Consider the following 26,764-nt stretch of genomic DNA (forward strand, 5'->3'; position numbering starts at 1 on the left):
ACTATTGAAGGCCATGAGATATTAAACCTCTGTTATCAAACTAGAGGCTGTGGAGAATAAGGAGAGAGAGAGAGAGTAATTAAACCTCTATGTTATCAAACTAGAGGCTGTGTAGAGAGAGTGCTTGGAATAGTAATAAAGGAGATAATTCACATAAGAAGGATTACACTCTTTGAAAAATCGTCGATCCGACTTAGAATCAGCCGTCGATGATCAAAATCGACAGCTAGCACTACCAAGAAGGCTAAGAGTTTTCAGGTTCTCTAATTCACTCTCTCTCTCTCTTCTTTTTCCTTATTAAAAAGAGAGAAAGTATAATGAGACCATTTACCTTTTGCACAGGTGGTCACAATTAATCTTAATCATTGGATGTCAAATCGGATAGCTGTATTCAGTGTTTTAAAAATCGGCCAGTCAAACTGTTTGACTTGGGAACCGGCACAGCCCTTGTCGGTTCCATCATAAAACCGGAAACTGCCTGGTTCTAGAGTAGAACCGCCGGTTCCCATCCGATTTAGCTGGTTCACGCACGTGCTCTCGTTGGTCCGTGCACACTCACACGTGCGCACATGCAAGGTTGCCCCAATATTTTAGCACATCGCCTTCTTCTAGAAGAGAATCAGCGATTCCAGCCGAATTAGAATCGAATGGTGACGTCGTGTCTCGGCATGTATGACGTTTCCAAGGGTAATTGGGATATTTATCTTAAAAATAAAGGTAATTTTCTACATTGTTAGGCGGCAGCACCACATTCACATGTGGTCACGTGTTACCCGATGTACCGTTCGCTCGCACGCTGTTGAAGAGCTCATCCTCACATCTTTTATAAACTTAGAAGTCGCTTGATATTTCTGATGTGGGACAATTCCCACTTGCCTTGAACAGCATGCAAGCCATCGTCACACAAGCCATTACCTAATAAACAGCCATATAATTTTTTCAAGCCATTAACTATTGCAAGCCATTGTCCATATGTGTAGCGTTTTAATTTAGCGTGTCAAATTAATAGCACCGTTTAAAAATTAATAGCACCAATAAACGGCTATATAAAATTTAAAAATAAATTAATAGCACTCATTAATTTAGTGTGTCAAATTAAAAAATAGCCATATAAATTTTTTTGATATTTATTAGTAAAATAGTTTTTTTGATGGGTTTTATTACAATATTTTATTTCTATTTTTATTTTTTGTAGCTATTGTGCATATTGCCAATAGGATTTTTTTTTGAATTTTGGCATCTTTATTTTTCATTTTTTTGGGTAAAGTTATTTCGAATTTTGTAATATAATTACATTAGAATTTATTGGTGGTTTTATTTTTAATTTTAGTCATATGATATGGAAGCCTCTTCTAATAATTTTTTAATCACTTTTCAATTAGATAATATTCTAAAATATTTTTAATTTGTTATTATTTGTCTAATAAAATAATTATAAAATATAAACTAATAATTATAATTTTAATATATAATATTATAATTAGTTAAGTTGTAATAATTTTATATTATAGTTAGTTAGGCTGTAATAATTTGGGTTTTTTTAGCGGATTAGGGTTTTTCGCCAAAACGAGATTTTAATGGCCATTCTTTCATTGATTAGTCTACACTTTATAATAGTCCATGTATAATTATATATTTTATCCATGATAATTCTATGTTTTTTCTTTATGTGATGCAAATTTAATATTTAAGTTTATACATGGAAAGAGCATCTCAATATATACAAATTGATGAGAAAAATGAAAGTTAATAATGTAGTACCTTCATTTCTTATTGATTCCTAAAAAACAACATTTATAATGAATTTTAATCATTTTTTTGGATTTTTTTGAAGCTTTAATCCTACCGATTCAGCCGATTCCCGTTCCGAATCATCGATTTACCGATCCGAATCGGTTTTTGAGATGCCCGATATGGGTCACCGATCTGCTTTTTAAACCATTGGCTGTATTTATTTCATTGACCAAGCTCAAAATTCAAAAGAAATTTTCTCGAACTTTATGACACACCTAAGCTATTAGATTTCACATCGGATGACTATAAGTAATTGTGACCTCCCTATACAAAAAGTAAATAGTCTCATTGTATACAATCGTTTAAAAAAATTGCCAATCTAACTTGGAATCGGCCGAATTTAATCCAAACAATTTGAGGTAGAAAAACACAAACAAAAAAAAAAAAAAAAACCAACAGTGCTCGAGTCTCCAGGTTAGAACCTGATTCTGATTTTCAAAAGTCTAAATATTGGGATTAAATCTGTTTGTATTAAGGTTACATGTCGCACTACTTGTATACTACGTGTACCATAATGTACAATCTCTTTTTTCTTTTGAGAAATATAACATAATGTACAATCTCTTTTTTCTTTTGAGAAATATAACATAATGTACAATCTCCTTTGGTTTCTTTACACTTGATTTGATTAAACTAGTGTTTAAAAATGAGGACTTGGTCCCGAGCCGACTAGGCTAGTCGCGCTCATCGTGGTGATATTTAAATCACTGAATTACACAATAATCAACTGCAATGTATAGATAGATGAGCACACATATTTTTCTCCCTCGGGAGCATAATATAGGTCTACTGTCTCGGCCAGTGGATCTGCTTTGGAGTTTCATTTTTTTTTTAATGTAAGTTTTTTTGGAACCACCTAAGAATGATTATTTTCAAAATAAAAAATTTTGAGTTTTGAGTTTGTCAACGCCTAGATCTCACGATCTAAAACTTGGACAGTCTCTATTCAATCTCGAGACATTCCTTTTTTCAGTGGCACAGAGAGCAATTTGCCAAAAAAAAATTTGAGGTTAGTATAAGGGTTGAGGAGTTTACATCCCGAAAATTTAGAGTCCTAAATTGACACTCCTACAGTTGATTTTTCCCAAGGCAATAATTGGACAGTATACTCCTACAGGAGTATGAAATCTTTTAGGTGTTGTTGGGATTGTCTACAAAGAAACCATTTATCTTTGGGTGTGGTTTGTATAGAGTCGATGCTCTAAACAATCAAATTAGAGCTTGCTTTCAAACAATGATGAGAAATGTGGTTTTAATATTGAAAATCTTTGTGATAGCTTTAAAATATATTTTCATCCTTAATTGTAAAATTTAAAGCTTCAAAAATAGTATAGATCGAGTAGATCTATGAAAACTTGAAAATCTTGTAAATTAACAATCCAAAAATGCGTTATTAGATGCACTATTTCCAAAACTTTAAATCCATTTTTTTCTCATGTCCATGCATCCTGATGTCGGCTCTCTATAAACATTCTTCCTTTATCTTTTGTAGATAGAGGTCACAATGATTCTTGTCCCTTAAATTTCAGATGGGTAGTCGTAAGAATATCATTGAATAAACACAAAGTTCTAAAAAAAATTCTTAAGCTTCGTGACTCACTCTAAGCCATCGAATTTGACATCTAATGAGTGAAAATTATTGTGACCTCTATGTATAAAAGATAAAGGATGTGGTTTGTATAGAGCCAAGGCTCTAAACAATCAAAATAAAGCCCACCTTCAAATAGAGTCGAGAAATGTGGTTTCAATCTTGGAAATCTTTGCGATAGCCTTAAAATATATTTGGATCTCTAATTATAAAATTTAAAGCTTCAAAAATAGTATAAATCGAGCAAACTTATGAAAATCTTGAAAATTGACGGTCAAAAAATGCGTTACAAAATGCATTGTTTTTTAAATCCATTTTTTTTATCTTGTCCATACATCTTGATGTCGAGATAATCAATTTGCGGATATTTGAACATCAAAACAACCTCTTCTAATTAAAATTTTAAGGAGGGCTCTAATGTGATTGTTTAGAACCTCGGTCTATATAAACTTTTTCCAAAGATTATATGGTCTCTCTCTTGTAGACAATCCCTGATAATTTTTTTCCACAAGGATATTCAACATTTATTTGCACTGGTGGATGTAGACATTGACAATCGTTGTGTACGATGACGTGCTTAGCCTATTACACTTGATTTCCACCACCCACCGTTCAAAATAGACGGTGGATTGCCACTTGTGTACTTCTTTTCTTGCAAGGTGAATCTAAGATACAGTTTTGTAAGTCGCGTGCTAAATTCTATCTAATTGGGTCTGTCAACCGAAAATTGGCTTCTCTATAAAGGGTCCCAGGTTCGAATCTCAGCTAAGAGAAGAAAAAAAATGTGGACAATGTCGGTTATAAAAGGTCCTCGGTTCGAATCCCAGCTAACAAAAAAAGTGGACTGTACGTTTGTTCAATTAGACAGATTTCTCAAAGTAGGGGTGTCAAGAGGACTAGGCATAAGAAGAAAAAGGGTCAGGTTGGGCTGGGCGCTTGGACCAGGCTCGGCCCTCGGGCCACATTTTGTGGCCTAGGCTTGAGTTTTTGGGACTAGGCCAGACCATAAATGGAAATTGGAAAATCTATTTCATATCTCTACCAATATGAAACGCAATTTTTTTTTTGGGTGAATAATATGAAATGCATTCCATATAAAATGCCGCTTACTTCCATTTAATTTCTAGGGCTGGCAGCAGGTCTGGTCGGGCCGGTATTTGCCTTAGCCCAACTCTGGTCCCCACAGGATGGGCCCAAAGAGGCCTTATCCCAGACCTGACCCTAGCCTCTTTGGGCCGGGCCCGGCCTAGCCTAATACACTCAAAGAAGGGAAAAAAAAAAGGGGTGGTTTTGGAATGGCCATATTGTGGCTCTAATCAACCTCACCCCAGGCCTGCCGTGGTGACTCAGCCCTCAGGGCAACATTATGTGACCTAGGCCTTAGTTTTTTTTAAAGCAGGCTTGCTAACCCTATTTATTCCTATACAGATGTTCCTATTACGGCAAATTTAGAAGTGACAACGGGTCGGGTCAGATCTGAGTCCAGCAGGATTTGGACTCGAAAAAACTTATGGTACCTAGACCCGATTGGACCGGACCAAAAAATAAAAAAAATATATACATTTCAATATATTTAAATATGTACACGTATTATTTAAGGGAAGAGTTTATATAGAGCCGAGGCTCTAAACAATCAAATTTGAGCCTACCTCAAAAATTTCACTAGAAGATGTTGCTTTGATGCACAAATATCTTCAAATTCATCATCTCAACATCAAGATGCATGGACATAAGAAAAAATTGGATTTCGAGTTTTAGAAATAGTGTATTTTGTAATGCATCTTTTGACCGTCAATATTCAAGATTTTCAAGTTTTCATAGATCTGTTGATCTACACTATTTTTAAAGCTTTAAACTTTATAAATAAATTGAAAAATATATTTTAAGGCTATTACAAAGATTTCCAGTAGTGAAACCATATTTCTCGATACTATTTGAAGGTAGGCTCCAATTTGATTGTTTAGAGCCTAGGCTCTATACAAACAACACCCATTATTTAAAGGGATAAGTTTACATAGAGCCTACATCAAAAATTTCACTAGAAAAGGTTGTTTTGATGCTCAAATTTCTTCAAATTGATCATCTCAACATCAAGATATATGGGCATGAGAAAAAGTTAGATTGCAAGTTTTGGAAATATTGTATTTTATAACGTATTTTTAGACCGTCAATTTTCAAGATTTTCAAGTTTTCATAGATATGTCGATATATACTACCTTTGAAGCTTTAAACTTTATAAATAAATATGAAAATATATTTTAAGGCTATCACAAAGATTTTCAATATTGAAACCATATTTCTCAACACTATTTGAAAGTAGGCTCTAGAGCCTAAGCTCTATACAAACCACACCCTTATTTAAATATTATAACTATGGTTATATTCATTTAAATATTATTAAAATATTATATATTTAATATTATTTAAATAAAAATACTATTTGGGTTCCATATGGACCTGGACCCAAACCCGAATAGTGTTTGAGACCAATATTTGGACCCGGACCATAACCGCTGGTTCCATTTTTTTGACCCATACCTGTCCGGGTACATTGCCACTCCTAGGCAAATTGCACATGTGAATAGGTTTTGGTGCGCATGGAACCCTGTGGTTTATTAGTTTATGAGATTTTTAGGACTGGGAAAACTCATCCTAAGCACAGCAAATCCTTGCGCTAAGATTCATTAACATGCAGCTCCAAAAAGAATATAGATATGATCATCTTTGTGAATTGAAATGAACGTTCCAAATAAAAAATACTAGATGGAGCCTTTTAAGGCTCAATATTCGTTTTCCCCTTAAAATTCACTTTCGTAGTGGTCAAGATAAGAGACTTCTGAAATAGGGGGTGGCAAACGGGTCGGATCGGATCCGATTGGACCCGGATCGAGCCCGAATAGTATTTGGTTTCAAAATTTGGACGTTTATCCAAACCCGTCAGGTCCCGAGTCTGATTAGATCCATTGCCACCCTATGACTATGAGTTTTTCTCTTTTTTTTAATCATCATATATCTTATGACGAGAGCTTCTTTTCTTCTTTTTTTTGCCAATAGTATTGTCAATATTGTGACAATATGAATACCTAGCGAGCACTCAGAGGCACATGATTGCCATCATATACCCTGTGATTATGGGTATAGGTCAAGTACGGCTGGACTTGGACTTGAACCCAAATTAGCATTTGGGTCCAAAATTCGTACCCATACCTAAACCCGAGCTCGGGTATACCCGTTGGGTCCCGCTTCCAATCGGGTCCATTACCACCCATACTCTTAAGTTGTGGATCGAAAATGCAAGAAGAAATATAGAGGGCGGATGCACCAAAACCCTGGCCTAGTCAAAATATCCAAAACTAAAAGGAAAAAGTATAGATGTTGAAGATCCACACGATATTACAATACTATTGAAGTATGTTGCACTTCAAAAATCCTCTATAAGAGACTATCCCAAGTTCAATATTTGGAAAGCCTCCAATTTCATAAAATAATTTCGAGTCCTAAAAATAGTATATCTTGTAACAAATTATCCAGACCATCTATTTTTAAAATTTTCAAGTGTTTGTAGATCCCCACGACATGTACCATATTTAGAATTTCAAATTTCATGACTAAAAATTTTTCAATTTATGAGACTCGAACTACAACTTCAAGCAAAATTCATAGTATAAGGAGGGCGTCTTATACAAACCCCACCCAAACTAAAATTAGAAAGCCATTTCCCCAACCATGAACTTGAGCTAAAAGAATTAAGAGAGAGAGAGAGTCACAACATTACTGCATGGGTTTGAATTGACAATGGGCAGGGCTCGGCTATATAAGCTGGATAGTTCTCCCCTGCTAAAATAACAAGCTTACTCTCTCCTCCCTCTTTCACTCTATAATTCCTTGCTTGCACTTGCTCTTGACCTTCTTCTTGATGCTGGTTATTATCCCTTTCTCTCTCTAACCCATCAATATTGTTCCTAATATTATTGTTGAAGTGGGTTGGGAGCTCTTCTTCTCCACCTGATTCATGCCCTCCGTAAATATTTCCAGTCATACTTCTACATGTTAACAAAGCATAGATGGAATACAAAATAATTCTTAGGCCTATAATGGCCCCAACAGTTATCAGTAAGAGGAAGAAATAACTCTTGGCTGAATGAACCCCAAACATTGTAGTCGGGCTTGAGGGCAGGCCATGACCCTCTAGAGAGAGAAAACCAAGCCATTTTGAGGTGCCCCATAAAGAGGAATCAATGGTTCTTTCCTTGGAGAGAGAAGATAAGAATGTCCTCAGAGAGAGGCACGAATTTGAGGAGTTGGCTTTGTCAAGGGTTTCACTTTTTATAAAAAAAAAAAAATATTTGGGTTCACTTTTCATTGCTAAGATAATAAAGTAGGATGACTTCCAGGCTAAGGCCGGCATGTCTGTGACAAATATAGATAAGGAAGTATTAAAAATATAAATTAACTAAAATATCCATAAATCTCTTGGGTAAGTATACTGTTACTATGGTGAAAGTATGATCATAGGGTTAATCACTGTCTATTGTTGGGTTGGAGGATGATGGAGGGATTGGTTCCCATTTCATATCAGTCCACCATCATTGCCATTCATCCATTTAATGGATGAATGATGACCCAGATGACCATAATATGACCACATAGGTCACTGTTAAAAACCATTTTCGCCATCACATAGGTTTAGAATTTTTATTTTGGAAAACAAAAAAAGGTATCATATACAATGAAACCATTTACCTTGCGGTCACAATTATTTATAGCCATTGGATATGAAATCTGATAGGTTGGATGCGTTATAAAGTTCAAGAAAATTTCTTTTGAAGTTTGATCTTGATCAATAGAATAAATACAGTCATCTAATGTCACATCCAATGATCAAGATTAATTGTGGCCATCTTATACCAAGAATAAATGGTCTCAATATATACTTTCCTATAAAAAATTATCAAACACTACTCTAGAGTTTAAGTATTTAGCACCTACTTATTTTTTGTAGAAAGGACACATTATTATGAGTGAGAATTGTTGGTTTGGTTGTATTAATATACACATGAAATATTAAAGGGTGTGGCTTAGGGTGTGTTTACAAAGTGTCAACATTATTTATGTGGGTGCGGTTGGTACAGAGCCTAGGCTCTAAACAATTAAATTCGAGCCTACTTTCAAATAGTATCAAGAAATGTGGTTTCAATATTGGAAAGATTTGTGATAGCTTTAAAATATATTTTCATCATTATTTATAAAGTTCAAAACTTCAAAAAAAGTGTAGATCGATAAATCTATGAAAATCTTGAAAATTGACGGTCCAAAAATGCGTTACAAAATACACTACTTTCAAAACTTGAAATCTATTTTTTTTTTCATGTCTATGTATCTTGATGTCAAGATGATCAATTTGAGGATATTTGGACATCAAAACAACCTCTTCTAGTGAATTTTTTAAATAGGCTCAAATTTGATTGTTTAGAGCCTCGGCTCTATATAAACTTTTCCCTGTTTATATTGCTAATTATAAAATAGGATTGTAAACAATAAGATCATTTAGCTTTGGTAAAAGGAGGTCACAATTACGTACAACCATTCAATGAGAAATCTGATAGTTTTGGTGTGTCACAAAGTTCGAGAGAATTTCTTTTGAACTTTGAACTTGATCAATGAAATAAATGCAACCATCCAAATTCAAATCCAATGGTCAAGATTAATTGTGACCACCTTGTACCAAAAGTAAATGGTATCATTGTTTACTTTTACTTATATAATTTAAAACTCTAAAAATAGTATAGATCAAGTATGTCCATATACACTCAAAAATCTTAAAAACAGATGTTCCAAATAATGTGTTAAAAGATACATTTTTATTTTATTTTTTTTATATTCATACATCTCAAAGTCGAGATGATAGATTGGAGGGTTTTTGTATGTTACAATAACTTCTTTTATAAGTTTTTGAGATGCACCTTATTTCTGTAGCACAAGGATCATCCCTTATATAAGTCATTTCCAATGTTAAATAGGTGATACTTTGAGTATATGTTGATAAAGGAAATGGTTATATAAAGTTGACACATCTCGAGATCGACATCAACATTAACATCATATATATATATATATATATATATATATATATATATATATATATATATATATATATATATATATATATATATATATATATATATATATATATATATATATATATATATATATATATATATATATATATATATAAAAGTACATCTTACAACACATTATTTGGACAGTCAATTTTCAAAAATTTTATATGTTCTCAGGCCATCCTAAGAATTTTACTAAAATTGCATCTTATAACAAAGTTTGGAGGTGCATCTTATTTTGATTATTTAAGGTTACAACTTTATGCAAACCACACCCTTTGATAAATATTAAATATCCCTCAAAAACTCCAATTCTACATCTAGTAAATCTAATGTAGAGGCCAAATCCCTACAGACTTACTACTTTGTTTTTTCGGAAAAGGGGCTAAGGTTGTGGTGGTAGGGGCCTGTCTTCCCCACTCAATTACCAAAAAAAAAAAAAAGTGAATCCAAAACTCTAAGGGAGCTATATACTATAAGACCATTTAATTTTAGTATAAGGAGGATATGATCATATCATTGGATATAAAATCCGACACTATTGAAATGCGTAATAATATTTAAGAAAATTTGTTTTAGACTTCATGCCCAATCAATTCCACATTCCCAACTACTTGATTTCACATCTCATAGTCAATAAGGATTATGAACCCTCATCAAAGTTAAATAGTCTTGTTATATAAAAAACCATCAAGAACAACTATTTATCTATAAAAAAAGAAAAAGAGCGGCCATTATACAGGTTATGGGTTAGTGTTTGATAATGGTGAAAACTTAAAGGAAAATGGTTTGCAATCCTATCAAAATAAGTAAATCCTCACCTCATACCTCATCAAAAAGTGCAATTCAATCATTAGAAAACATTTACAGCGATCATCTCGGGTCGAACATTATGGTTGTGAAAATAAATTAGGATTTCAAGCTCTAAAAATATATATATCTTAGAAACTAGTCTCCGACTTTTCCCTCTACAATAACTTTCCCTAGAAACAGTACGAACTGAGGAAATCAAAACTCATTTTAGGACTCGGTTTCTATGCAGTCAAGCCCACATATGTAGAAATACAAGTTTTTGAATAAATCTATTTTTGATATGGATTTTAAGACTTAATTTTGAAAGACATATAATATCTAATATGGAAATCATGAATAACTAAAAAATAAATAAATTTTAAAAACTAGAAATAATAATTGGGTGTGGTTTCTATAAGGTTGCAACCTTAAACAATCCAATTAAGGAGCACCTACAAATTTTTTTATAACATATAATTTTGACGTAAAATATTTTTAAGATTATCTCAAAATCTATTATTATACTTAATTATAACTTTTTAAACTCCAAAAATAGTTAAAATCAAGTAGATCTATAAACATATGAAAATATTGAAAATGGACGGTTTAGATAATATGTTATAAGATGCACCATTTATGAGACTCAAAATCCATTTACTTTTCATAGTCATACATCTCGATATCGAGATGATCAATTAGAGGGTTTTTCAACATTAAAACAATACTGTCCGAAGAATTTTTGAGGTGCATCCGAAGTTCTACATTTTAAAGTTGTAACCTCATATAAATTTTTTCCATAATAATTATAGTAAGGAAACATTTGGACTTTTAGTTTCCATTGTTTTAGATGAAATACCTACTTGCGTCCATTTTTAAGATGGAAACATTTGGACTTTTAGTTTCCATTGTTTTCGATGAAATACCTACTTGCGTCCATTGTTTAGATGGATGCTTTACACTTTCTAGATCGCATTTTGTAGAATTGCGGTCCAGCCCGTATGAAACCATCTTCCTCATTTTATCCAAATTTACTGTTTCTTAGAGCGAAGTTGTTGCACACGGTGACCCTCAAGCGAGCCCTAACCCTACCATTGCGCTCCCGAAGCTCAACCATCTCAACCTACCATTGCCGCTCGGCTCAACGAAGCTGAACCCTGCAACTTCTTTCCTCCTCGCCCAAAGTTCACTCTCTCCTTGTCGTTCTCGCCATCCAGGAGCCCTACTCTCTCGCACTGGACAGAGGTACCGGGTACGCCCATCCTTCTCTCAATCTCTCTGTTCGTCTTGGTCTTTTTGTTTCTCTCTCTAGAATCTCTGAGTCTGGCTTTTCTCAGCCGCTTTTTGTGTTCTCTCTAGATATTATTGAATTTTCAGATGGTTTTGAGTCTCTCTCTATAACTTTGAGATGATTTTGGTCTATCTCTCGACATTGTGGTTGGAGGTTTCATTGGTCTCTCTCTAGAACTTTAAGGGGGTTTTTCTGTTAACGGTGGTTTTGCTATAGATAATACCCAAATCTAATAGGGTTTATTTGCAAAAGATATTTTATGGAATATCAATACCGAACTTTAATAGGGTCAAGTTGGTTTATTCTACTCATTTAATGGGAGAATCATTTACAGGTTTGTTCTCTAGTTTCTTAGTTTTTTCTTTAAATTTTCTGCAATTTTTGGTCTTTTTACCATGAATGGCATAATTCTGAACTGTGATGTTTATTTATATTTTATCGCATAATTCTGGTGACTGAGTTAATATTTCGTACGCTGGAGAACTCCTTGTTTGTTTTTTATTCACTTATTTCTTTGCTATTTCTGGGGTTTAGTCATCTGTTTATTGTTTGATTGCTTTGCTATTTCTGTAATTTTTCACATCTTAGGATTCTTCCATGAATATTTTATTCATTTTATCCATGATTTATTCACCATTAGTGTTCATTTTTTCTTATGCACTTTTTCAAAATTTCTGCCATGGATAAGTTGATCAGTCAATTATTTTGTTCCACAAATTTTATTGTTAATTTTTGCTATTGTTATGTAGAATTCCTATGGGTGGACTCTGTGGTTCAAATGAGTGGTGGAGTTTGTTCTCCTTTCATTTGGCTTTTTGGGAAAAATTATTGTGTTGATTTCATTCTTTGGATTAGAGCCTTTGTATTGTTTTGGCCGAGTTTATTCTTGGTGTTTTGGTTGAATTCATTCTCATTGACTTACGTCGGATTAAGGAATTTTCTTGAGTAATTCATTCAGGTAATTGTGTGTAATGTCTAGCTAATTTCAAAGTTAATTTCTGTTTCTATTGAATACATGGGTTTCCACTCCTTTTTTGTTAATTTTTGAATTTTGGCATGTAGTTTTTATGTAATTCTCTATTGAGCTTCCTGAGATTATTAGTGCGATCTCTGCCTGTCTCTCTCATCAGAATTTTTGCTACCTCTTATGAGTTCACTGACTCTCATTTCATCTTTAAGTGCAATTGAAAGTAAGAGTTGTGCTTCTAATTGTGGATATGTTCTGTATGTTTTTTGGGATCTAAATATTCAATGAGCAAGCATTGCGCAATATATGAACAAATTTCAATCTCAACCATTACATTTTATATGATATGCATTTGATGATTTGTAGAAAGAAAATCATATTCAAAATATGCATTTAGCAAATCAAATCAATGAAATATGTAATGAATGATTAAGATAGACAGTCTCAAGTTTTCATAATACCAAACAGGTGGAAAATAACACCACCATTATTTATCAAACAGGATTCCTAGCTTTCAGGCTACCAATTTTCACTTTCCTCCAAATTCTTGGAAATTCGCAGCCACGATATTCCTGGGGAAATTGTAAAGAAAGTTATCAAATGCATTTTTGTTTAATCAGTGCATTTTCATTGGTGATGCTTTTATGTGTTTCTTTTTCTTGTTGCACTGTGCCATGGCCAAGAGATCTATACTTTTTTATGTTCTCCTTTTCCTTGGTGATTATTTAATTGATTTTTTTTCTTTTATGATATTGTATGGCTTCTTAATTTCTTTTTTTGGAAAATTTAAAGCTGAGGAAATTTTTTTTTTTTTTCAAATAATTATTATTATTGAGTCTGGAAATTTGTGATAGTAGAAAAATCAGAACCCCAACAAGAGGATGTGAATTTTTTAATATGGCTACAAAATCAGTGTGGATGAACTTGCAACTTAGGCTGAATTCACAAAAAAGGTGGACCATTAAATGTATTTTTAGATTGAATTTTCAGTATTGTATTACCAGGAGATATCATGGATATTACTCCAGGATGTAGTGAACGTATTTTTAACTTGGATTTGCTATGGTCTAGAAAGTGGTTGGAGTATGCTTTTCAGGTAGTACTATTACCATGTGATATGTTTAAGTGATTATTAATCTCTGGTGTGTCAGTTCTTTTCCATTTGATGGTTCTTAATTTTTTATCGAATTGAGGGTACAGAGAATCCCAATTTATCCCTTTTTACATATTCATTAACTTAACCTTTCAAATGTAAGATTATCATTAATCTTACATACCAAATTACCAACATACCATACTCCAAGTTCACAAAAAAAAAAAGGCGTCGAGAAGAGAATTTTGATAATCCATATTGTTAAAACAGTAAACTGTAAAACCATACAAGTGTAGGATATGAAAGTCAAAACTCAACACAACAAAAATATACAGAAATTTAGAAAGTATACATTTTAATAAAAGTCAACACTCATGACTCAACACAATAGCTAGCATACTCAACACTCAGCACCAAGAGGCAAGAGTCTTCAGTCATTGTCATCATCTTCATCAGAGGGAATATCAATAGGGCAAACCTCATCATATGCATCAGAATCGAGGCCATCATCATCAGAGTCATCTCCCGCTTCAATATAACGCTTGTCCTCTTATGTTTCTTCTGAATCTGCCTCTTCCTCCTCCTCTTCTTCTACCTTCCTCTTACTAGTATGTGCAGTATGTGCAGATGAGGCCTTAGGAGTCTTGGCTGCTCTACCATTTTCTTTGTGCTTCTCTAAACTCAAATTTTGTATAATGTCCTCTTTGGTAGCCTCAAGAACATTTTTACGCGGGGCAACATCCCCCTTAATACGGCAAGGTGTTTTTTAAATCGGTAAATGCCCCCATTAGTATCATTTCCACAATAATTACATTTAATACGATTTTTATCACTTGGATTCGGGTTGTAACCATACTTCCAACCCAGATTACCACTCCGACTAGACCCTGGAGAAGATACTTCCATAGAACAAGGCTTCTTTTCATCCTTTTCTGGTTCTTCAAAATTCAGAAAATGTCTAATCTCATCCCGAACTGCTTCAGGAACCTTTGTACAAGAAGTAACATTACCTCTAACACGAGCAAGGTGTTTTTTGAATCGGCTAATACCCCCATTGGTATCTTTTTCAAAAAAAATTACACTTTATACAATTTTTATCATTTGGTTTTGGGTTGTACCCATACTTCTAACCGGATCACTTCTTCTAGAAGTAGCAGAAATAAAAATAGATCTATGACAAGGATTTTGTTCTTGTTTTTGTTTAACATAACTTATAAATTGCTTAATCTCCCCTCTGATAGCTTCAAGAATATTTTTACAAGGGGCAACATCCCCTTTAATACCGGCAAGATGTTTATTAAACCGGTCTATGCTTTTTTTTATATTTTTTTCTCAAAAATTGCATTTAAAGCAATTTTTGTCATTTGGATTCGGATTGTATCCATATTTCCAACCGGATCTCCGCTCTTACTAACTCCTGAAGAAGACATCTCAAAATAAAACAAGCAATCTAAAAAATGCACTTACTTTGGTTGCTCGAACTTCAAACTTTGGTAAACACTTCGATGATTCAATTCAATGAAATATAGTTTTTTGGACGTTTCTTTCTCTCTAAAAGGGGGTCTTGTGGGTTTCGGTTTCAAATGAACCTAAAACCCATCATTCTAAACTTTTATATCTTGACAAAAACGAAAAACAAAAAAACAGTACTTTTCCGCCTCTGGGTGAGGCACAGGCCCTGGGAGGTCGCCTAGGCAGGTTCCGTACTGCCTAGGTGCCAAGTGACCACCGCCTAGTTTGGCCGCCTAGGCCTGGGCGATGCGCTCAAGCCTTTTGGACTGCCTAGGCGGCCGCGTAGGCGCTGGGCGGTCTGTTTTTTTGAACTATGTCATTAATCCTTCTCTATAAACTTTATACATTTAGTTGTCTAAATTTATATTTGTTATATTCCTTTCATATCATATCCCATAGTTGCAACATGTTAGAAAAGATAATCTTACCCATATTTATGTCCTGAATTTTGGAAAAAGCTGAGGTGTATCTCTGCACCTTGTATCTTTACACACTAAGAAAGTCATAAGATCAACTAACATGAGAGGGAATAAAAGAGTTTCAAATGTGTTTTTCCAGGTATCCGACTTAGATCTACTCTACAGTCCTCTGGGTACTCACCATCCTCTATGTTCATATCCTCAGAGTTGAAGGTTTCCTGTTTTGGGTAAGAAGAGGCTCCTTCATCTAGACTACTCTCACCTACATTACACGCTCTCGCTTCCCCTTCTTTTTGAACAACTTTGTTAGAGTCAGAATCACTTTCCTCACCATTTACTGGATTAGTTAGAGAATGGCACCTATCTTTTCATTCACCAATCTCAACTTAGGTGAGAGAATGGCACCCGTTGTCTCCTTCCCCACCTGCAAGTTTAGTGAGAGACACACATCCTTCACTTTGCTCACCAAGTTCAAGTTTGGTGATAGAATCATGCCCTTCAAAGGTGAAAACCATCTAAACTAACAAGAGAAGTGTCACTATTGCACCCTTCAAAGGGAGTTCTCGAGCCTTCATCCCATATTGCGGACTGAGCATTGATTGTGAACACTTCAGTGTCATAAATAAGGCTAACTTCTGGCTTTTCAACCAACCCTCTCGAACTGTGTCTGTCCTGCATTTTATTATCAGAGGCATTTTGCTTCTGCAATTCCTGCCCTCATCCATGATACATTAGTTTCCCTTCCCATTACCTGTTTGATTATTGTCCATTTGTAGTCTTCTCTCGTGACTCTCAAAAGAAACAGCAGAAACCTTTCCCTTTGTTTTTTCTGTCTGCTTTGAATAAAGTGCCATTGCTCTCTGAAAGCAGAAATGAATAATTTCACAATATATCTGTTTTTATTTATTCCTTATTCTAATAAAAGGAAAAAAAAATGGTTCCAATCCAACTCTTGGAGTGCCAATTATAAGACGAGCTCACCTGAAATATATCATCTGACATTGGACATAAGAATGGTTGCTTCAGACGATGGATGTGGCTCTCTGTTCTGGGCTTTGAAGTCACCTGTCATTCATAGAGGAATGACATATGAACTCAAGATCTATGTAGAAACAGCAAGCAATAGTTTATCAAACAGGATATATCAGTTTCGATAGTTGATGTCAAAACTGGCTATCATTCACATAACAAAATTTGGATTTCTTTCCTTTTGTTGCTGAGCTGGGTTCAAAGGCCACCTCAAGGTCACCACATTATGCTAGGTTGGCATTAGGGAATCTCTCAGAATCTCAGATTCAAACTTTCTAGAATTGGGAGAAGAGAACTGTTGGGTCTGTGCTTGCAAAATTCTAACAAAGCATCACCCCAAGAGAATAAATAAATATAGTAAATGCATGCAGAGTAGAATATATGGACAAATCCCAAAGGCTTTTGTCATCTCCCATCAAATTTAATTTCAAAATATGCAAAATAATTTCTTAAAAATCTCAGCATCCCATAATTTTTGGCGGGAAAAAACCTTTTTCCCACTCCTGAAATGTTTCAGGAGTAGTAGTTAAGTTTTCGATAAGAAATCACTTTTACTGTCTACCAAAATTTAGGGCTTCCGTGAGACTTGCTGAGTCCTATAAATGATGCTATATCATTTCAGAGAAAAATTGCCCAGGTACAGTTAAATCGCCACTGTCCATCATCAGGAACATACAGTGGATGCCGCAGCAGTGTTCAATGCACTACTGCTTTCTCAAAATAAATAAAAAAAAATAAAAAATAAAAAAATCTTGAAGAAACCGTAGTTTTGGATCAAAGCAATTTGGGAATTGGAGGGGGGATGGTGATGGCCAAAAGATCGATATGGTAGGGAGTACCATCCGTATAATGCATGTTTTGGGGATTTCGATCCGACCTTTTGGGTAACTTGATCCCAACCTGTGGGATCTTGCTCCCAACCTTTTGAGCTTTCAAGAAATTAAGAACATATTGTTTAGTTTTACAATTTCCATTGAGAGCCAGAGCTAAATAACATAATATTAAGAAATAGAACTATTTTAGTACCAAAACTATTTAGTTTTTGTAAAATTAAACAGGTTCATCTTCAACAGTTTGGGATTTCTCCGAACCTTTCAATATCTCAATCCCTAACAGTGGGGATCGATATCCAAAATTTAGAAATGAGGTCCCTTGAAGATCCCTCTCTTGGAGCGTTGGAGTGAGATTTCGGAATGGATTCGCCTGTGTTAGGCATTGCCAATTACTATGGAAGAAATTAGCATAATGGAGAGAAGATGCCTATAGTTGAAATTCAACTTATGATATTTTCATATATAAGTGTGTATAAATGTGATCACCAAAGGGATTGAGCCCCTTTAGCTTGGTTGCTTGTGCCTGCAGTGTCCCCGGTTCTTTTTTTTTTTTGGGGATGTTTTAGTTGGAGTTTTAATAGTCAACCCCGAATAGTTGGGATAAGGTTCGGATAATGATGATGTTTTAATTGAAGTTTTGTGGCGTATGTTATAATGCAAAATCCTTTTTGGGGGTATATTTATAGGAAGCTTTTTGGGTATGTAATAGTACAAATCTCTTGAGAAAATGCCCCACCTCGGAAATTTTCTTGCTCATATGTTCTAACCATCAATCTCATATTCAAAATGAGACTGGATGGGGTCTTTGTTTTAAGGAAACATCTGCTGTGAAGATTGATAGCTTGTTATTCATTTGCAAGAGTTACTGAATTAGCTAGCTCTACCCCAAACTGGCTTCTTTTTAGAGCAGATCATGTGCAAAGCTTGTTGGTTGAGCTACTTGGTAAAGAGCTTTTAGCTAGGTATGGGTCTTGGGGTTTGTTAATTGTTGTTAATTGTTCTGAAATGGGTTAATATGTGCAAAGACTTAGTGATATCATGGTTTTTCCTGACCATTGATGCTAATTTTCCCTCATTTACAAAGGAAGCTCATTAACTTGGTTCCTAATTTGGGTGCCACTTGCTGGTTTGTAACTTTTTGGACTTGTTTCTGGTTGTGTAATTATCAGTATAGAGTTTTGTGTGATTCATTTGAATTGCTGGTATGAATCTCAATGTTGGTTCATGTTTCTTTACTCTAAATCTCTCCACATGGAAAGTAATGGGTTGTGATTGTTGGCACTTTCTCATTGTTTTTAATCTTTTAATACCCTCTAGGACAGAATGGGCAACAAGAGGAAAGATGATGCAGATGAAGGTGCAAAAGAAGGCTCTAAGAAGAGAAAAGTTGCCCCCTCTATGATCAAGAACAAGGTTAAAAGATCAATAGTGTATGCCAAGCTCAAGCATGAGAAGAAGGTGGAGAAAAGAAAGAAGGCGAAGGCACGAGAAGTAGCAGAGAAAAGGGCTTTAGAACTCGGGGAAGAGGTAATTGATTAGTCATAATTTTTTTCTTTATTCTTTTTATCCAAGAGTTGGATTCATCATTGATGTAGATTAATTTTTCTACCATGTGTTTTATTATACATGGTTGAGTTTTTGGTGACTCATGGATTCTTGGATCTTTCTTCTTTTCAGCCACCAGCTAGGAAGATTCCTCGTACCATTGAGAACACCAGGGAATTTGATGAGACCGTTTGCAAGCCTGATGATGATGAGGTACGCTGGTGTAAATATTCAAAATGCTGTATGTTTCAATCAGGAAGTGTAACCGGGGGTTTATGTTTTCATTTATTCAGTAATTAATAAATCTTTTAGTGCCACCTTTCCAATTTTACCCTACTTTACTGTGTAATATATATTCTATTTGGAAAGTTATGTGGCTTATTGAAGTTTTGTGTGCCATTGTTTGAGTTGCATCTGAGTTTGTTGTCTTTGCCAGTAGGCAACCCAATTGCAGTTCATGCAAGACATCAATAAAAGAATCAATCGCTATTGCATTTGCCTAAATCTTTTTTCTTTTGACTATGGAAATTTGATGTGAGCACATAAACAATTGCTTCAAAAAAAAGAAAAAAGAAAAGAGAGAGAGTCTTGACACTGGTGCTTGAATGTGTTTATTTTGTTTCCTTTAAGTGTGCCTCATATATTGAAATGTTTCATTTCTCTCATTCTCATTAGTTGTACACTACCATAGTAAATTTTTGCACCTCACATTGTGGCGACATCTGTTCCTTTTCAATTTGCAGTTGTTTGTTGGTATTGATGCTGACGAGTTCAGTCCACTTTTCAAGCGAGAGTACACCTCAAAGATATTGATTACCACATCACGTTTTCATTCGACAGTATGTTTCTTAAAGTTGCCAAATGTCAGATAAGAATCTGTAGTATACAGTCTTAAAGAAGTGGCATGAAGTTGTTTCTTTTGTGTTTGATATGCAGAGAGGCCCTGCATTTATTGCTGAGCTATTATCAGTAATTCCAAATGCTCACTTTTACAAGAGAGGAACTTATGAGTTGAAGAAGGTGACTCCTATAGTCTGTTAACAATTATTGAATGTGGTGTGATCAATTGGGGAATATATGTTTACTTGTATTCATTACACAGATTGTAGAATATGCGAGGAACAAAGATTTCACATCTATCATTGTGGTCCATACAAATCGCAGGGAGCCAGGTGTTTATTTCTACATGCTAATTGAAGAGTTACTAGAACACCTAATTTTGCTTACCCATGTACTATGTGCAATTTTAGTTTGTTGTTCTATAGTTGGATATGAAAATTGTTTTGAGCTTGTCATTTTATGTTTACTGTTGAGGGGCTATTAATTTTGTAGTTTTTTCTTTCTTTTACAATGACCTTTTTCAACCTATGCTAGGGATGACGTTTCTTGCAACTTAACCATTCTTTTGGACCACTGCTAAAGGTATTTCTCCCTCTGTTTTTTCTTTTACATGCAGATGCACTTGTAATCATCGGTCTACCTGACGGGCCTACTGCACATTTCAAGCTCTCGAGGCTTGTTTTGCGAAAGGATATTAAAGTATGAACGCCTTGTTTGAAATGTTCCTTCAGATGTCCAGTGTTCATACCAACCCTTGAGCTAACTGTGGAAACATTGTACCTTTCTAAAGAAAAGCTTGTAGCATTTCAATTATCTTTGCCGTTTTTTCAGTTTCACTTTAAACCTAGTGGATGATTGTGTGGTAGGAAAATTGAATAGTCTCACAGTATGATGACTTTTGTCTTTTTTATTTTAGCTTGCTAGGCATTTGAATTATTTCCTTTTGTAGGCTTTAAAATTGAAGGTTAAAACGCTTTCACTCTTTTATATTTCTTCGTTCTGTTATTGGAAATGCAGAAGCATGGTAACCCGACAACTCATTATCCTGAACTGGTGTTAAACAACTTCACAACACGTTTGGGTCATCGAATTGGAAGGTAATTTTTTCTTATTCAAATTGCTACACTGTTTTTTTTGTTTTGTTCAGTTTCAGCTACCTTTCGTGGATGGAGTTCCCTAAGTTTTTGCATTTCTTTCTAATGTTTGATAATTAGGATGATTGCATCACTTTTCCCTCAAGATCCAAACTTCGTTGGTCGGCGAGTTGTAACCTTCCACAACCAGCGAGATTTTATATTCTTTCGTCATCATAGGTGAGCCCAGTTTGGAACTCGACTGTTTCTTCTTAATAGTATTCTTGAAGGGGATGAAAAGAAATATACATTATGTGGATATTGATCAAAGTGGAAAGACATTATTCTTTTAACTGATGAGTTACCATGCTTGTAGTGCATTGTAGTGAGCAAATGCAGAAATATCTTTCTACTGTCTGCTCTTTTCCTGTTCTTTTATCCAAGAGAAAAATTTGTTCTATGTCAGAAAGGTTTTACATGTAGAAGTAACAGAGTGAGCCAATGGGCGGGAAGTATTGTTGGAGGATCTGCAATACACTTCTGATTGCGTCTGTTAGCATCAAATGTTGACAATTTTCGGATCTGCAAACACTTGGATTTGGGTTATGCTTACTTGAGAAGACTTGGAGATATAAGTGGGTTGTGCTTTGTGATTCTTTTCATCTTTGAATTATGTGTTCGTTAATTGTTTTATCACAAGGGAAAAAAGAAGTGTTCATTTAGCTGACCCCAAATAGTTGGGATAAGGCTCGAATGGTGATAATGATGATGGTTAATGTCTTCCATCAGACTTACTTATGACAAGGTAAAAGACTTCTAGTATTAATCCAATTAGGTTTGGGGCATTGGTCGAATGTTGATTTGAGTGTTAGAGAAAATAGGGGCAACGGTGTTATATCCAGGGTTATTACTGATCTTTCCTTGAGTTATGATTCTTTCCCTTGCATGCTTAGTGCAGAATATTTGTTAACTTATTAATTTTCTTATAATTTGTTTGGCTAAATATCTTTTTTCCAATAGAAATTCAATGAAGCAGCTGGCCTAACCTCTGCTTACCCTGATCTCCATTCATCAATATTTTTAGCATTAAAAATGAAGGTGCAACTGCTTCATAACTAAAATTTTGTCATGAAGATCTTTCTAGTTATGATCAAGTTGGGGGGTGAACTTTTACACACAGTTGCTGTGAAATTCTTCCTATTACATTGCACATACACGTAGTTTCACATTTGATTTTCTGTGAATCTCACATCGTATTTTGTAAATTTAACATGATTTTTGTATTTTCGATCAATCAGGTATATTTTTGAAACCAAAGAAATAAAAGAAAGTTCATCAAAAACTAAGACAGAGAAGGATGAGAAAAGTTCATCGAAAAGTAAGACAGTGAAGGATAAGAAAAGTTCTCAGGAGAATGTTATTGTACGCCTTCAGGTACTGCTCAGAGAGGTTCTTTTTTACGAAATGATAGGCCTGCTTTTGGCAAGTATTTACTATGTTGTGTTGCATCAATATGTCCTAATACTGACTGCCTGTCAGAAACTTGTATTTACTGCCTATCAGAAACTTGTATTGAACTTAGCAGTCAGAAACTTGAGCTTGCCCTTTTCTATTGATTTCTCCTTTTCTCTTTGTTCTATTTTCTTGTATCGCTCAAAAAAAAAGAAAAAAAACTTATATTTAAATTAGTATCAACATTTTGTGTTGCTATGTAAGAGTTTCACATTTGTTTTGGCCAATTGAAAGGATATAAATTGAAATTTTCGAAAGCAAAATTTACACTAAAAAGCAGAATTTGTTTTACATTGCTCCTAGATTCAGTTGCTAATTTGTCTAGAAAGTGTGATTTCTTGCTCTTGGCTTGTCCTTGAGATTTACTAAATTGGTAACCCACAAGGTCAATTGCGAAAAGGACAGATTACCAGTTGAATTGGTGAGATCTTTCATTTGGGACCTTTTGCAAAAAGGTGAAAAGCATCCTAAGCCATGAGATGTGAGATCTGATAGTACTTAACGCAAAGTCCAAAATATTTCTTGGACTTTTGAATGTGATAATGATCAACCCTCAGCCACTCAATTCACATTTAATGGCTTGGGGAGTTGGGGTGTTTTTACCCTCTTGTACTTAAGGTAATAGTCTCATTGAATACTTCCCCTTGTCGTATTCAATGGTGTGGCAAAATATTTTTATTAAATTTCAATGGTGTATCAATGTCATAGTGCTTTGCAGGAGTGTGGTCCTCGTTTTACGTTGAAATTGATCAGTTTGCAACATGGAACCTTTGACACCAAAGGTGGAGAGTATGAATGGGTTCACAAGGTATGATATGATACCGTTTTTATATGATCAACTTGACTTCCCTTTTTGTTGCCACCTTATATTTGATATATACTAATTTACTTATGCTTTCTCTCTCCTTTCCCCTATATCAGCCGGAGATGGACACTAGCCGGAGACGATTCTTTTTATGAGTTTCGGCTTCTCCATTTAGCTGAATCTTGGTCATACGGAGGGATTACTACGCTGTTTTCACTCTGATGGAGCAAATTTTAGTCATACTGATAAACTTAGTCAAGGATTTTTCCATTTATCAGATATTGTAACTTATTTGAGGTTACATTGCTGTCAATTTTGGGGCCCAAAATGTTATTATTTTCCTATTATTGATCAAGGTTATGAATTTTTTTGGCGTGATATGGATTTCATAGTCTAGGTCTGTAATGAGTTGTAGAATGAGCGCAATTTAGGGCAGGATATTTTAAATGAGAGAAAATGACCCCCATCAAATGCACGGAGATTTTATTTGTTAGAGAGAGAAAGAGAGAGATTGGAAAGTTGCGCATACGTGAGTGGAATATTGTGTAAGAGAGAGTATTGGAATGTTGTGAGAGAGATTGGCATGTAGTGTGAGTGCGTGAGAGGGATTGGCATGTGTATAAGGGGAGAGAGATTGGCACGTTTTGTGTGTGGTTTATGTGAGAGTTTGGCATGTTGTGTGTGGGGGGAAGGGGTGCCACGCTGTGTGTGTTTGACAGAGAGAGGCATGTCTTTGAGAGAGATGTATGTTAGTGTGAGAGAGAGAGAGTGGCAGGCTAGTGTATGTGAGAGAGGCATGATAGTGTGAGTGAGAGGCATGTTAGTATGTTAGTTTGTGAGAGAGGGGTAATGATTTCATGCAACGGTTGTATAGTAATATGATGTAACAACTTTCAAAAATCATGTTATAATTATTTGTTAGATTCAAATTTTGAAATTTTTTTTTTTTTCATGAACAATCACAAAAAAGAAAAAATTGAAAATACAATTTAGAAAGTATTTTTTTAGTCCAATAAACATAGGCTGTTCATTTTGATGAGATGCTTAGATTTAGTCTTTAAAAGGATAGTTTCATTTTTAAGTTTTTTGGATGGTTTTATTATCATTAGATGAACAATGTGAAAAAAGAAAAAAATGATTTTGAGTTTATAAATATTAAGATCTTGAAATTTATCAAATGAATGGTTTAGATTCGTTTTTAAAGGGATTCACTTTGACGATATTTGAAATTCAAATTGAATTTTTTCTTTTTTAGATTGATTATTGAGATGAAGAGAGTGTGCAAAATTTTGGATCATACAAATACCTGTGAGAGAGAGGCACGTTAATGTGAGAGAGAGGCACGTTAGTGTGAGTGTGAGGCATGTTAGTTTGTAAGAGAGAGAGAGAAATTAAACATACCCAATAATACTAAAAAAAACACCAAAAAAGGCCACATCACAAATTATATATCAAAAATTCTCCCCAATAATACAAATTTTTTAGCAACCGGCAACAAAGCTAAACTAAAGAAAAGATAAACACCAAAATATCAATAAAAAATGGAAAAAAAAAAAATTCACTATTTTAAATTAAATTCTATATTTTTCATCTCTAATTCTCTAATAACCCTAACAACCTCACCAATCAACTCGCCTGGCTTCTCAATGTTCATGCCAACCATCTCACCCAGTACCCTCATTTTCTCTTTGACCCCCTCTTTCCGAAAAATATCCTCATCAAATCCAATTACACCCCTCTCGTTATCATTTTCTTCCCCCGAAATATTCTCACCAAATTCAATTATTCCCATCTCGTTCTCCACGGAACTCTCCTCTTCATTTCCAATTATTCCATTCTCATCCTTTGAGTTCCAGTCCCCTAAAGTAGCCGCATCAGATTTTGTGTCGGATTGCTCGCCGGAAAATTCAAAGTTCCCGGCATCATGGCCAGAATAATCGCCAGGAATGGTAAAAGAATACATTTTTTTGCCAGAAAACATGAACTCCTTACCTTTTTTACCTCTATCATCTCCGGAAATTTTCAGGCGCCCAGGCTTTTGGTTGGAGTCCTGGTTGGAAGTTTTGAGGTTCCCATAGTTTGGCCCAAAATCTTCAAAGGAGATTTTCGAGCCGCCACCGGAATCCTCGCCTGAAAATTTGAAGCTTCGAGGTTTTGGCCTGAAAAAACAGATGCTCTTATATCTGGTATCCCAATTCTCTTCAATTCCTTTGATGTTTGAGCTCGCTCTCATGGCTCTTAAATCCTCCATTTTTGCATTTTCAGGACATAAAACCTCCAGTTTTGTGGTATCACGGCTTAACTCCTTGGTCTTTGTAACGTCAGGGCTTAGCTTCTCCGATTCTAAACCATTAGATCTGGCTCTGCTAGCTCTGGTTTCATTAAAGGCCTGGAAAGCCATGGCTTGTAGCTCATGCAAGTTTTTAGCTTGGTAATCATTTTCATGGTGAAAAATGGTGCTAGAATGGAGTGAACTATCAATAAACAAATAGTTTTCAGGCATAGAGTTGCAGCAAATGCGATGAAAGGTTTGATCAGTGGATGAAGAAAATTCAAAGAAATTTTCTTCGATTTGCTTATCTGAAGCCATCTTCTCCGATAAGAACAATGAACTCAAAACTTAGAAAACAGAGCTAAAAATCGATTCTTCTTGGATAATGATATTAAAAACTCTCCTCAATCCAAGGAAATTTTATCGCCAAAAATGGCAGAAAATTTATAGCAAATTCAGTCAAAACACAGAGGCTTTTGAAATTCGGCTTTTAATGTAACAGAAAAATCAGGAAAAAAAAAACTCAAATAAATGAACGAAAATTACTGTCATTCCAAATCAAGAAAAAAAGAAGAAGAGAGAATGGCGCAGATTCATAGAGGATCAATGGTTCTAAGTACCAATTATCAGATTGAAATGAGGCAAAAAAACCTAATTATAGCCTGTGAAAATTGATGAATCAATAACAGAAATCCGGCTAATTTAATTAGGAATCCCAGAAAAATAAAGCCAGTGAGGAAGCAGCGAGATGCATAGAAACGAAACCCTGGAAAAGAAAGATTGAGTAGCGACCATTAATGGAGAAATCAGCTTAAAGTTGGGAAAACTCAGCTTAAAAAGTGGAGAGTTGAAGAAGAAGATCAAAGGTGGCCATGAATGGTGAGAAATCAGCTAAATTTGGGTAAAGGATCGGTTCAAAAAGTGGAGAGTTGCAGAGGAGACTGGAAAGTAATAGAGGGGGCCATTAATGGCGAGAAACTAGGTTCAATATAAGGAGGGAAAACAAAAAAACAGCTTAAAAATATGGAAAGATTAAGCTTGACTGTGGAGCAGAAATGCGGGCGCTCTACCAAGGAGTTACGATTTCAAGGACAAGTTAATGACAAAAAAGGTCTGGTATTTATAGAGAATGGCGAAGGTACCCCTAGTATGGGCTAATTTAGGGGTGGCAACGGGTCCGGGATCCAAATTCATCGGATTAGGATCCACTCCAATAATTAAAATATCTATGTATTTAATTATATTTAAATATATTTCCTATATTGGGATCAATAGTATTCGAG

The 26,764-nt window shown here is 34.8% G+C and overlaps 1 protein-coding gene across 6 annotated transcripts; it reads left to right on the forward strand.

Annotated features, from left to right (window-relative positions):
• The first annotated feature begins 11,344 nt into the window (after window positions 1-11,344).
• On the forward strand, window positions 11,345-23,587 carry MEE49 (Ribosomal RNA processing Brix domain protein). Of its 6 annotated transcripts, none has more exons than XM_006833355.4 (12): window positions 11,345-11,542; window positions 18,752-18,961; window positions 19,112-19,192; window positions 19,723-19,818; window positions 19,916-19,999; window positions 20,082-20,151; window positions 20,436-20,518; window positions 20,837-20,916; window positions 21,034-21,132; window positions 22,191-22,326; window positions 23,123-23,212; window positions 23,326-23,587. In XM_006833355.4, exons 2-12 carry the CDS (start codon window positions 18,758-18,760, stop codon window positions 23,362-23,364), a joined length of 1,062 nt encoding a protein of 353 aa, XP_006833418.1. In that variant the 5' UTR covers window positions 11,345-11,542; window positions 18,752-18,757; the 3' UTR covers window positions 23,365-23,587. The 6 variants fall into 6 exon arrangements, with proteins under 6 accessions (XP_006833418.1, XP_088722871.1, XP_020518327.1 ...); XM_088866745.1 differs by having other exon boundaries at window positions 18,757-18,961; window positions 23,113-23,212; XM_020662668.2 differs by having other exon boundaries at window positions 18,757-18,961.
• Window positions 23,588-26,764: the final 3,177 nt, after the last annotated feature.

The sequence above is a fragment of the Amborella trichopoda genome, chromosome 5, assembly GCF_054954075.1.
Source record: "Amborella trichopoda isolate Santa Cruz 75 chromosome 5, AtrichopodaSantaCruz75HAP2 v2.0, whole genome shotgun sequence".
NCBI lineage: Eukaryota > Viridiplantae > Streptophyta > Magnoliopsida > Amborellales > Amborellaceae > Amborella > Amborella trichopoda.